Source organism: Ctenopharyngodon idella, chromosome 13 (assembly GCF_019924925.1).
Source record: "Ctenopharyngodon idella isolate HZGC_01 chromosome 13, HZGC01, whole genome shotgun sequence".
NCBI lineage: Eukaryota > Metazoa > Chordata > Actinopteri > Cypriniformes > Xenocyprididae > Ctenopharyngodon > Ctenopharyngodon idella.
The window spans coordinates 9,547,146-9,560,896 of record NC_067232.1 but is presented as its reverse complement, the minus strand read 5'-3'; the positions used below and the strand labels follow the sequence as shown (position 1 = coordinate 9,560,896).

The 13,751-nt window shown below is 37.7% G+C and overlaps 1 protein-coding gene across 9 annotated transcripts in view; it reads left to right on the top strand.

The window, feature by feature from the left end:
* vcla (vinculin a) overlaps nt 1–13,751 on the top strand; it is a 46,024-nt gene that overhangs the window by 12,433 nt on the left and 19,840 nt on the right. For 7 of the 9 annotated variants that reach the window (XR_007933118.1, XR_007933117.1, XM_051916417.1 and 4 more), the window contains exons 3-7: nt 789–939; nt 3,758–3,866; nt 4,749–4,871; nt 5,249–5,409; nt 12,440–12,533. Coding sequence is in view for 7 of the 9 variants with exons in the window: in XM_051916417.1 (XP_051772377.1) it covers nt 789–939; nt 3,758–3,866; nt 4,749–4,871; nt 5,249–5,409; nt 12,440–12,533 (638 nt within the window). In the remaining 2 variants the exon portion in view is untranslated. The remainder of the gene's footprint in view (nt 1–788; nt 940–3,757; nt 3,867–4,748; nt 4,872–5,248; nt 5,410–12,439; nt 12,534–13,751) is intronic. The other 2 variants (XM_051916418.1, XM_051916415.1) reach the window with 1 other exon arrangement.

Here is a 13,751-nt window from a genome sequence, read left to right as displayed (position 1 = left end):
GAAATGCTTACCGTTATTAGTAGTGTTTGGTTAGACAAGAATCACTATTTTCATTGCTCATAGCTCAAGGCTTTAGCTTGTTCTTATTGCACCATTTGTGCTACAGACATGAATGATAACTCAAACTGTGCTGCTTATCAAGGAGAGTTGTGCTTTTACCTTTCAAAGTCATCAGACTTGATCAGGCCTTGCAGATGATAAAGCGGGGGTATCAGTATGAATCTGTATCTATTTGAAATGGCTGGGCAGACGGGCTCAGTTAAAGACCGTAAAAGCCTTAGCTGACACATTTGGCACCATAAACACAAGCTGGCACAGAGCTCATCAGTCAGCACACATGTGGCTGGTGACAGGAAATGTGAACCTCTCTATATATAGGCTCTGTTGTAAGCACTGACACCCGAGTGGTACCTCATACAGGGTGGTGTCTGCATACGTCTGGGTCTCCACCGCAGAATAATGATGAAGAGAGGCCTCCTCCAGAACGCGTCATCATCCTGCTCTCCCGTAGCGTGGGCCATGCGGCGATTGGGATGTGCTTTAATTTCTATTAATACAATGTTATACAGTCTGGGAGATCTTACACTGCATTTCTTATTGCATTTATTCAGTATTGAGCATTTCTAATAGCGCAAGCCATTATAGATTTGTTAGACCCTGGCATTCATACGGTATGATTTAAAAAAAAAAAAAAAAAAAAGATGTTCATATTAGATTTTTTGAAGCCAATATAATAGGCCAGCTAGTACAAATGAATATACTCAGTTGTTATGTTTCTTGTTTCTCAGGGTAGAGAATGCTTGTGCGAAGCTGGTGGAAGCAGCTCAGATGCTGAGGACAGACCCGTACTCTGTCCCGGCCCGTGATTACCTCATCGATGGCTCGCGGGGCATCCTCTCAGGCACTTCAGACCTGCTTCTGACCTTTGACGAGGCAGAGGTATGAATGGGAATGAGGGCTGTCTTAATGATGAAATTTCATCTGACGATTAATTTTCATAAAAATGATTGAGATTAATGATTTAATTGTTTATGGTTTCACAGATAGGGCTTAGGCTGAGCCAGGATTAGGCCTTAGTTCAATTAGGACATTTAAGTAGCCTACCCTAGAAAAAAACATTACTGGTATGCATCTTGAAACAAAACAATGGCACTGACATATTTTAAGATATGTCAGTACAAGTTGCTTTCAGTTAAAACAGCTCAAACATGCAGTTTAATCTAGGACTAGCTTAAGCTTTGTCTATGAAACCGAGGGTTAAAGTTTTGTTCATGTCACTTACAGCCTAATACACATACACTACCATTTAAAAGTGTGGGGTCAGTATTCAGCCTTAAATTACAATTTAAGGATCATAATAATTCAGCTTTGCCATCACAGGAATAAATTACATTTACATAAATTACATTAAAATAGAAAACAGTTTTTTAAAATTGTAATAACATTTTGCAATATTACTGTTTTTACTGTATTTTTGATCAAATAAATGCAGCCTTGGCAAACATTAGAGACTTCTTTTATAAACAAATCTTACCAACTCCAAACTTTTGATAGGCATTGTATACCTGAATAAATAATTTACTGACATTTAAACTTAGAATCATACAGTAAAATATATTATTGCCTTTATGACTTTGTGAACAAATATCAGCAATGCGGCGTGGCATGGAGTCGATCAGTCTGTGGCACTGCTCAGGTGTTATAAGAGCCCAGGTTGCTCTGATAGTGGCCTTCAGCTCTTCTGCATTGTTGGGTCTGGCATATCGCATCTTCCTCTTCACAATACCCCATAGATTTTCTATGGGGTTAAGGTCAGGCGAGTTTGCTGGCCAATTAAGAACAGGGATACCATGGTCCTTAAACCAGGTACTGGTAGCTTTGGCACTGTGTGCAGGTGCCAAGTCCTGTTGGAAAATGAAATCTGCATCTCCATAAAGTTGGTCAGCAGCAGGAAGCATGAAGTGCTCTAAAACTAACTGGTATACGGCTGCGTTGACCTTGGACATCAGAAAACACAGTGGACCAACACCTGCAGATGACATGGCACCCCAAACCATCACTGACTGTGGAAACTTTACACTGGACCTCAAGCAACTTGGATTGTGTGCCTCTCCTCTCTTCCTCCAGACTCTGGGACCCTGATTTCCAAAGGAAATGCTAAATTTACTTTCATCAGAGAACATAACTTTGGACCACTCAGCAGCAGTCCAGTCCTTTTTGTCTTTAGCCCAGGCGAGACGCTTCTGACGCTGTCTGTTGTTCAAGAGTGGCTTGACACAAGGAATGCGACAGCTGAAACCCATGTCTTGCATACGTCTGTGCGTAGTGGTTCTTGAAGCACTGACTCCAGCTGCAGTCCACTCTTTGTGAATCTCCCCCACATTTTTGAATGGGTTTTGTTTCACAGTCCTCTCCAGGGTGCGGTTATCCCTATTGCTTGTACACTTTTTTCTACCACATCTTTTCCTTCCCTTCACCTCTCTATTAAGGTGCTTGGACACAGAGCTCTGTGAACAGCCAGCCTCTTTTGCAATGACCTTTTGTGTCTTGCCCTCCTTGTGCAAGGTGTCAGTGGTCGTCTTTTGGACAACTGTCAAGTCAGCAGTCTTCCCCATGATTGTGTAGCCTACAGAACTAGACTGAGAGACCATTTAAAGGCCTTTGCAGGTGTTTTGAGTTAATTAGCTGATTAGAGTGTGGCACCAGGTGTCTTCAATATTGAACCTTTTCACAATATTCTAATTTTCTGAGATACTGAATTTGGGATTTTCCTTAGTTGTCAGTTATAATCATCAAAATTAAAAGAAATAAACATTTGAAATATATCAGTCTGTGTGTAATGAATGAATATAATATACAAGTTTCACTTTTTGAATGGAATTAGTGAAATAAATCAACTTTTTGATGATATTCTAATTATATGACCAGCACCTGTATATATATATATATATGTGTGTGTGTGTGTAAAGGGCTATTCAGACATCTAGTGGCTACAGTATGGTACTACAGATTATTTTTTAGTCCTTTGATAAAGAAAGTGTTTTCGTAGTTGTAAGGCAGAGTTTGCACTGTACAACCATGTCGTTTGCATTTTCTTCTTTGCAAACAAAATAGCAGCGAAATTTCCATGAATTGAAAGCGTTTTTCCGCGCAGGCAGCATCGTTTCAACTAGCAGCAGTGATTCAATCTGCGTCCGAGGAGATTGTAGACGGGTGTTATTTGCGCATGCACCAGCGGGTGGCTCATGTGAGTCATCACTGGCAAAAGAACCAAGAAATACTGTATAATCAAGCAGCGCTTAATATGTGTTATTATGGCAAAATAATGATTTATTTAGTTTTAAATGAAACCATTGTAATCCTGATAGTATTCCCCCTTTTTTCAAAATGTAACTGTAATCTGATTACTACGTTTTTTTGACGTAACTGTATCCTGATTATGTAACGCCGTTACATGTATTCCGTTACTCCCCAATCCTGCTTGTGGGTTTGCCTGTTTGTGGCAGAGACCTGCAAAATAAAACATCAGTCCTCAAGGATCCCTGTAGCTCAGATGGTAGAGCACAGTGGTAGCAATGTAAAGGTCATGGGTTTGATTCCCAGGAAATGTTTGTACTGATAAAATGTACTGTATAGCTTGAGTGCACTGTAATATTCTTTGGATAAAAGCTTTTGCCAAATGCATACATGTAAATAAATATTCCTAAATGCATCTTTTTCTTTTGTATCATCTGTCTTTTTTTTTTTTTTTTTTTAGGTTCGTAAAATTATTCGTGTGTGTAAGGGCATCCTGGAGTACCTGACCGTCGCAGAGGTTGTGGAAACCATGGAGGACTTGATCACTTACACTAAAAACCTGGGACCAGGTACTTCTGTTAAATGATTTTGTGTTTGTTACTTACTTTTGAAGAGTTGTCGTTACATTCTGATTTGAATTTAAAGTTGACGCTGTGCAAGTGGACAGCTGGCAGTGATTATTTGCATGAAAAAAATTCAGTGTTATTATGGTTGAATGAAGATTATACTTTTTAAGATTACACTCCTTAAATGAGGGTATGACCATGAAAAACTGTTTATTTGTTATATATGTCCTATTCAACTGTTTTCATTAGGTGGTATTGTTTTGGAGGGAAGAACTTCTATTTATGTGAGGCATTTTCAGTTTGTAGTAGCCTATTTTTCTTCTATTTGTGCTTTATGTATGGCATTAACTATTGAAATTTTTTTCAGAAATGTACATTATATACTACTGTTCAAAAGTTTGGGGTCAGTATATATATATAAATATATATATATATATTTTTTTTTTTTGAAAGAAAGAAATTTACTGTATAAAAGAAAATTCAGCTTTGCCATCACAGGAATAAATTACATTTTAAAATGTATTCAAACAGAAAACAGTTATTTTAAATTTTAATAATATTATCACAAAATTACTATTTTAATTAAATATATGGAGTCTTGGTGAGTATAAGAGATTTCTTTCAAAACATTTAAAAATCTTACAGACTTTTGAACGCTAGTGTATAATTTTTAGATTTTATTTGGAGATATATATATATATATATATATAGACAGATATTGGATATTGGATATAATTTAATAGCACTGTTCTTCTTCTGTCTTTAGCCAATCCCAAATTTAACATCCATTTTTGGATTATAAATATATGGAGAATTATTGCTAGCTGGACAGTTCCTCAGTCCTTCTTGTTTCTTGCACAGCCTTTTATTATATTTTTTTGTAAGGCATGACGAAAATGGCAAAGATGATTGACGAACGGCAACAGGAGCTGACACACCAGGAGCACCGTGTGATGCTGGTCACCTCCATGAACACAGTGAAGGAACTGCTGCCCGTGCTCATATCAGGTGATAGACCAGCAAACCGCTGTGTGTGTGTGTGTGTGTTTTGTGTGTGGTCTCTGTGTGCCAGCCGTTGATATGGCAACACTGATAATTGGAACCATTTAACCGCCTTGCAGGGAGGGATAGATTTTTCCCTTCATCCAGTTGGCTTTCTGCAGTTGGCTCAGCAATAAATAGCCAGGTTGATGGCAGCTCATCTGCACACACAGAAAGGCTTTTAATGTTGATGTTTGCAAATATGTCTACTCATATTGAGATAATTAGTTGCCTGATTTTTGGACACATTAGATATAAACTGCACTCTAATCTTGATCTGTAAAATAGTTTTAGACAGCTCATGAAAGGGAGTACTAACAAAATTGTTTTTTGATACCCATCAGCAATTAAAATCTTTGTGACAACCAAGTGCACTAAGAGTCATGGTGTGGAGGAGGCCTTGAAGAACAGAAACTACACGTTTGAGAAGATGAGCGCTGAGATCAACGAGATAATAAGAGTGCTGCAACTCACTTCTTGGGACGAGGATGCCTGGGCCAACAAAGTATGAGCCTTATCTCGTACATAAATGCATACACTCCTTTCTACAACCTCACCTTACAATTACATTAAGCTACATTGGCTTTAAAAGGTCAGACAAGTAATTTCCTTTGGTCCCTGGGCAATTTAAGTGATCAATTTTTAATTTACTATGTTTACAAAAGGTAAACATGACTGTGGCATTGGTGAAGAAAAGTAAAAATTTCCATAGAAAATTTTATTTCTAATAACAATGTAAAAGCCTTGATGGTCCACTTGGACGTATGTGAATGGGAGAAATTGTAATTGTAACTAAATATAGTGACTGTAGTCCCAGTTTACAGTTAAAGGATTAGTTCACTTTCCAATGAAAATTACCCTAAGCTTTACTCACCCTCAAACCATAGGTGTATATGACTTTCTTCTTTCTGATGTACACGATCAGCGATACATTAATAAATATCCTGATGCATCAAAGCTTTATAATGGCAGTGAGTGGGATCAACGAGTATGAGCTGAAGAAAGTGCCACCATCCACATCCATCCATCATAAACATACTTCACATGGCGCCGGGTGGTTAATAAAGGCCTTCTGAAGCAAAGTGATGCATTTGTGTAAAAAAAAAAATATATATTTAACAAGTTATGAAGTAAAATATCTAGCTTCCGCCAGACCGCCTTCCGTATTCAACTTACGGAAAAAGCGGAACTGGCATCGCGTCAGTTAAGCTTTTTCCATAAGTTGAACAGGGAAGGCGTTGGACGTAGCGTAAGCTTTTTGAACTGTGAGAGTTTTACATTTTCTTTGTAAGTAGAATACGGAAGGCGGTCTGGCGTAAGCTAGATATTTTACTTCATAACTTGTTAAATATGTTTTTTTTCTTTTTACACAAATGCATCTTCAGAAGACCTTTATTAACCCCCCGGAGCCGTGTGGAGTAAACGTTTATGATGGATGGATGTGGATGGAGGCACTTTCTTCAGCTCACTGCCATTAAAAAGCTTGGATGCGTCAGGATATTTATTAATATAACTCTGATTGTGTTCATCAGAAAGAAGAAAGTCATATACACCTAGGATGGCTTAAGGGTGAGTAAATCTTGGGGTAGGTTTCATTTTAAAGTGAACTAATCCTTTAAAAAAGCTATAAGCATAGCCTGCATAAGCATTGCAGCGATCAGTATAGCTGCTTTAGGAATGGAAGTCAAGCCTTACACCTTGTCCTAACTAAATGCGGTGCGGTAAGATTCCAGCAACAAGCAACAAGATGTGACAAAATCACAAATCACAGCCAATCAGAAGAGCTTAAGGGGAGGCTCTCTCTGCAAGTGCACTTCTGCCTTACATTCGCAACAAATTCAATACGTACATTATCAAATGCATTACAAATAAACTAGTAAGAATGTATTCAAAATACTAAAGTACTGACTGATACAACCTTTGTTATGGAATATACTTTGTTCACAGTTTAAACATTCTTGTTTCCTTTAACTTTCAAGATTTGAGGTAAATTATCAATTGTTGCTTTCATTATGGCTATTAAAGTCATAAACAATGATATATGAACTCAAACTGTCAGTCACAATGTCGCAGAAATAGAAATCATTCCAAAAATAAAATCCCCCTGTGGCTCTGTTTGTATTTGGTTAGGACAAAAACTCTGATTAACGTGTAAAAGATATTTTATTGCATGTTGCAGCATTTTTGGTTAGAACACATTGCTACATTTTCTTCTTGTGTGATTTGAGCTTTAGAGGTGCAATTTATTTTATTACTTAAAATAAATAAGAGTTGGAAATAGCTGCCTGGTGCAATGCAAAAATGGACATCAAGGGAACTGACTTGCCTTAAAGGAATAGTTCACCCAAAAATTAAAATTATCCCATAATTTACTCACCCTCAAGCCATTTTTTAAAGAAAAATGTTGAAGGATTTTGATATAAGAGAAGAGGAGCTGCGTCCTACGTCGGGTCAGAGGTCACCCTTCCTCTGGAACTTGACTCGTGAATGTACGTACGGCCGTTGCTGGAAGCCAGTGATTATACTTTATAAAGTTTTAACTATGGATATTTTTCTTACAAAAACCCATCGCTTCGCTTCAGAAGGCATTTATTAACCCACTGGAGTTGTATGGATTACTTTTATGATGGATGGATGTGCTTTTTGGAGCTTCAAAAACTATTCAATGCCATTACAAAGCTGGGAAGAGCCAGGATATTATATATAACTAACTCTAACTTTATAATATAACTCCGATTGTGTTCGGATGAAAGAGGAAAGTCATATACACCTATGATGGCTTGAGGGTGAGTAAATTATGGGATACTTTTTTATTTTTCAGTAAACTTTTCCTTTAAAGGGGCTTAGTAGTCAGTTGATTTGTATTGTACCCGATTCAGTCACGTCACTCAGTGTTTTTTTTTTTTTTTGCAGTTTTATCCAAATATTCTAATCTTGTGATTTAGCGGAAAGCTGGTTGTTTTAGTTCAAGGTTTAAATAATTTTTTGAAATGCATTTAAAGAAAATGAATAGGAACAATACATGGCAAAAAATCTGCGTTCTATTGAGACTCGTTGGTGTGTCTTTGTTTTTCTCCCTAAATTAATCTGACACTCCTATCCTCCTAATGTAATAATCTGTTCCATTTCCAGCACTGTTCACAGTCAGGCTCAGAATTCACTGACTATATTACAATAAAAATACACAGGCCTAATAACCAGCATAGATGAAAAAACCATCGACAAATACACATGGCATCAGTGTTTAACAGTTAGATTAATGATCTGCTTTTTAATATTTCAAGACGTCTACTGAATCATTTGATCCTTCTCCCTGACTGATGACACCCTTCGCTTGCTTAAGCATGCATATTAAATATTTCCATAAGAAATCACTCTACTCTCAAAATAAGTTTCCTAAGCTTTCATTTACTTTGCTGTCACCTCTGTTTTTTCTGTTTGCCCTGATATAACTCTGTAAACATGCCTCTTTCTTTTTTGCTCTCTTTCTTTTCTGTGTTCTTCCATTTTTTTCCCTTCCTATAGAAGGTAAGCTCTCCTCTCTCCCGCTCTGTAATGCAACAAACCGCATGCCAGATCGTTGTGTTGCTAACCGTATGTCTGTGTTAGTATATTCATTCTTGTTTTTTTGAACATTGTTTTATAGAAAGCCTTTTTCTCAGCCTGGCTTGCCATTATGTATGCTGTATATAAAGGGTGATGCATTTCAGAAAAATAGCTGCCCAGCACCAAAACAAAATAAAACAATAAACTGCAATTAGAGAGGTTGTTTTCTGATGTGCTGTGGAATGCCACTGTGCCATCACTCACCCTCCACATCCACATCCCCTTCAGTCTCGCATCATCCCTCATTTAGACACTCTGTCTCACAGTTAATCACTAATGTCTGTCTCAGGAATTGACAACTTTTTAACGCTTTGATGTCTGTCTCCATGGCTCCTGCTATACACGTTCCTTTAATCTGAATGCTGTCTTACCAGATCAACATGATGTTCTGCTCCATGACTCCTGATGCACAGCTCAACCCACTTTTAAATATCCAATGAAATGGCTTGACAAGTGCAGTTTGCTTTTGTGTTCATGTGTTTCTTGTTGAATAGAAAATTGGGATGGTATATATTGGAAAGCTCCTCCCTTTTTATTAAAATAGCCAATAGCCTTTCTTTTACCTTTAGTTTTGCAATAAACAGTGGTTTAGTCATGAGAAATTGGCTGTTGCTAGTTGGAGAAAGGTGATTTTTGAGAGAATTTTATTGGACCAAATTTTTATATGCCTCTGAGTGTAATTGATGAATCATTAATATTTTTGTTCATTGCCCTGAAAAGAAAGATTGTAAATATCATCTTTAGGAGTATACTAGCCAAAAAACTCAATTTTTAATTTCATGTGGGTCTTTAAATCTCCTTTTTGAATGATAATACACATATCTGAGATATTAGGAAAGGATTTATTGATACTCGTTAGCTAATCTAATAAAATAATCATTCTTGCATGTTAAAAGAGTACATTTTCGATCTTTTGAATGTAGCACACATTTAGCATTGGACCCACTTGCTTTTGTCTTGAGACAAAATTGAGTTGAGCCTCCATTCTGACTCTGGGCTCCCTTGTGCCTTATGACTGACAACATGAAAGATGGATTGATGTAGTTATTGCTCTTCAACTCCCTCAGCCACTCATACACACACACATACACACCACAAAGTCCTTTTGCAGAGAATGAATTATGGAAGATACAGCCAATGCATTTCCAGATTCATTTATTGTTTCACTCATAACTGTAATCAGAAAATTACTTTCACTTGTTTCCTTATTCAATCATATAAACTTATGCATTTATTTGGAATTCTCTAAATAACAATTTTGAAGTTTGTCAGTCAACAGCCTCAGAACAGTTGGCCTAAATCTTCCTTGACGTTATTTACTCTGTTAGCCAAAAGGAGGCAAATGTTGTCAGTCAGCTGAATGTTTAAGCTTTCCAGTATCTTTTTTTGTAAAGAGTAAGTTAAGTTCATCACTGAAACTCCGCATCACTCTGCCTCCATATTGTAATTCACCACAGCAGGTGCTTTTGATGTATGTCATGAGATAAGGTGCATAAGCAGAATACATTAAAGTAGAGACTGTTCAAACATGGCTTCTGGCTCCATCATGAAATTTTGATCAGGTTCAGACGTCCTGGCCTGTCTCTGAACTCAGTGTTTGTAATAACATATGAATAACTAATGCAATATGGCATCGCACAGCAAGGCTTAGGTTCCTTTTTATAGACCTTATTTACCAGAGAAACAAGCGCGCCGCCATCTTTAGAATATTGTCTTTGAACTTCCATTTTTTGTGGTAGCTCTGTATATTTCTATGGCATCGTTGTTGAAGAATAATTAGCTGGTGAAGTGGATTTACCTGTTGTAGAGTTAATGAAAGTTATCATGAACATTGTTATGTTTAAAGCAGATGTCTTAACAAATGTCAGTAGACTGGGAAGATTTTAAAATGAGCAGTTCTTTCATAAATACATAAGATCGCTGTGGAAATACAAGCCGGAAGTCAAAAGACAACGAGCGCAGCGCTGAAAAGGGGCGGGGCTACATAAGGTCTATACATTCCCTATATATACATATATATATACTCACCGGCCACTTTATTAGGTACACCTTCTCAACTGCTTGTTAACGCAAATATCTAATCAGCCAGTCACGTGGCAGCAACTCATTGCATTTAGGCATGTAGACATGGTCAAGGCGATCTTCTGAAGTTCAAACTGAGCATCAGAATAATCAACAATCACTAGGATTTACAGAGAATGGTCCGAAAAAGAGAAAATATCCAGTGTGTAGCAGTTCTGCCTTGTTAATGCCAGAGGTCAGAGGAGTATGGCCAGACTGGTTCGAGCTGATAGAAAGGCAACAGAAACTCAAATAACCAGAGCATCTCTGAATGCACAATGCATCAAACCTTGAAACAGATGGGCTACAGCAGCAGGAGACCACACCGGGTGCCACTCCTGTCAGCTAAGAACAGAAAACTAAGGCCACAATTTGCACGGGCTTACCAAAACTGGACAATGGAAGATTGGAAAAACGTTGTCTGACTAATTGACTATAACAGTAAACAGCTAAAACCTGAACAAATGCATAAGACATTTTCCTGGACTTTCCTGCATTTGAGAATGCAACCCAACCCTGAGCTGAATCTATCCATTAAATGCATGTGAATAGGAAATGACTCATCAACTTACAAATAATGTGATTTGTCTTGCTGGACGCTGAAGGGTTGGCTGGAAAGCAGCAGTTACTGGATAGCAGGCAGGCAGGCAAAGTAAGCAGAGGAAATGGATTGGGCAGATAATTTGTTTTAGCTGAAGGAAGACTCATTGATTATATTTGTGCTTCAGGTTTGCTTCAGGATAACCGCAAACTATATTTGGGCTTTTTTGATTTCATAATATGGATTTATTAAAGTGGGTTGACAGGAATCTAGCTGCATATTTTAGAGATATTTTAATACATACTGTATTTTACCGTTGAGATGGAGTGTAATAGGCAGGTGGAGCAGGTGTGAGGGGTTAATTTCCTGCCCGTCTCCCTCTCCTGAATGGATCTGACTGCTGCTTCGGCTGCCAGAGTGTTTCCTGCTGGAAATGCCACTAGCAAAAACATGAACTCAATTATCACTCTTTCTAAAGGTCCATTATTGTCTTGTCTTGCTGAATCAAAGACAACAAAACAAATTTAGATATGTATATCTCCAGACTAAGATCTGAGTGGTGCTTGGTGTTAATATGTACACTGCACCAGGTCAAAAGAAACCACTCCCATGTCTTTCTGATATATTAGATATGACTGGGGCCTGAATGGCCCTACATGGGGCCTCAAAACACTGCTGCAAGTCAAAACATCTCACCCATTGTCTCTCAAATTCTGGTTGCAGATATGGCTGGAGTATGTTTGTAGTTGCTAAGGTGTTCTGGATGGTTGCTAGGGTGTTGCTAGGCTATTACTAATTACCCCCAAGTCTGATCGCTTAGAAAATGCATAGCACACTTCTCCTCAATAAGCTGAAATAATCGTATTGAAGGCATGACCTTGATACTCACACTGAACATAATTTGACACCCATGCCCTTCATTTGTCTTTTAGTGTTATGCTCTTGATATGCTCATGCTTTTCTAATAATGTGTGCATTGAATGCATTGTCTGATGACTATTGCTTTAGACTGCAGTAGAGAGGAGCACCATATGCATGGCTGAGTTACTGAACCAGACGGGTTCTCCTCCAAATGTGTGCGTGGTGCAATGGAGTGTGAAGTAGTGATTATGTGGGCCGCTCTCGCACTTTGTGTGTGTGATTGAGAGAGGCAGAGAGTTCTCTTGTCCTTCAGAGGGAAAGAGCTGCAGAGACCCCTCCCTTTAGCATATGAGCACATATGTAACTGTAAAAAAAAAAAACTGTAACCACTCTGATACATGCTATGACATACTGTCCTGTAGGCCAAAATGACAATCCTGACTGACTAACACACTCTTTCTCCTTGAAGGACACTGAGGCCATGAAAAGAGCGCTAGCATTGATAGAGTCAAAGATGGGTCAGGCTAAAGGCTGGCTGAGGGATCCTAATGGTCTACCAGGTAACATAACTACATCCATTAGCTCACTGTCATCTTTCAGGTGTTAAAGGGTTAGTTCACCCCAAAATGAAAATTCTGTCATTAATTACTCACCCTCGTGCCGTTTTACACCCGTAAGACCTTCGTTGATCTTCGGAACACAAATTAAGATATTTTTGTTTAAATCCGATGGCTTCCTACATAGGGAGCAATGACATTTCCTCTCTCAAGATCCATAAAGGTACTAAAAACATATTTAAATCAGTTCATGTGAGTACAGTGGTTCAATATTAATATTATAAAGCGACGAGAATATTTTTGGTGCGGCAAAAAAAACAAAATAACGACTTATTTAGTGATGGCCGATTTCAAAACACTGCTTCAGGAAGATTCGGAGCGTTATGAATCAGCGTGTCGAATCATGATTCGGATCGCGTGTCAAACCGTCAAACTGCTGCAATCACGTGACTTTGGCGCTCCGAACTGCGGATTCGACACGCTGATTCATTATGCTCCGAAGCTTCCTGAAGCAGTGTTTTGAAATCGGCCATCACTAAATAATTCGTTATTTTGTTTTTTTTTTGGCGCACCAAAAATATTCTCGTCGCTTTATAATATTAATATTGAACCACTGTACTCATATGAACTGATTTAAATATGTTTTTAGTAAATTTATGGATCTTGAGAAAGGAAACGTCATTGCTGGCTATGTAGGCCTCGCGGTGCCATCGGATTTAAACAAAAATATCTCAAGATTAACGAAGGTCTTACGGGTGTAAAACGGCATGAGGTTGAGTAATAAATGACAGAATTTTCATTTTTGGGTGAACTAATCCTTTAAGGAAGTTATGTCAGGAATATATTTTCGTTGATATTTTGAGATAAAGATGAAAGAGCTCTTTGTGCTAGAAATACTGTAACTTTCAGTCAGTATTATTCTTCAGTGAAATTTTACCATTTTTTTGCAAAAATCGCTTTTTTTTTGCAACTTTCTGACCTCAGATTTGAACACATGCATGTTGTCACCAACATTTATGCGTTAATAAAATCTATTTGGATCTGTAATGGATCTTTACATGATAAGAAAATTTGTTTGATTCTGTGGATCAGAGAAAAAAAAAATAAAAATTATGACCGTTTTTGACATTACAAAAAACTTTACAAAATATTAATAATTAAAATAATTACCTTATTTTAGGGGGAAACATTAATTAAATAAAAATTAAATTATAAAAAGTA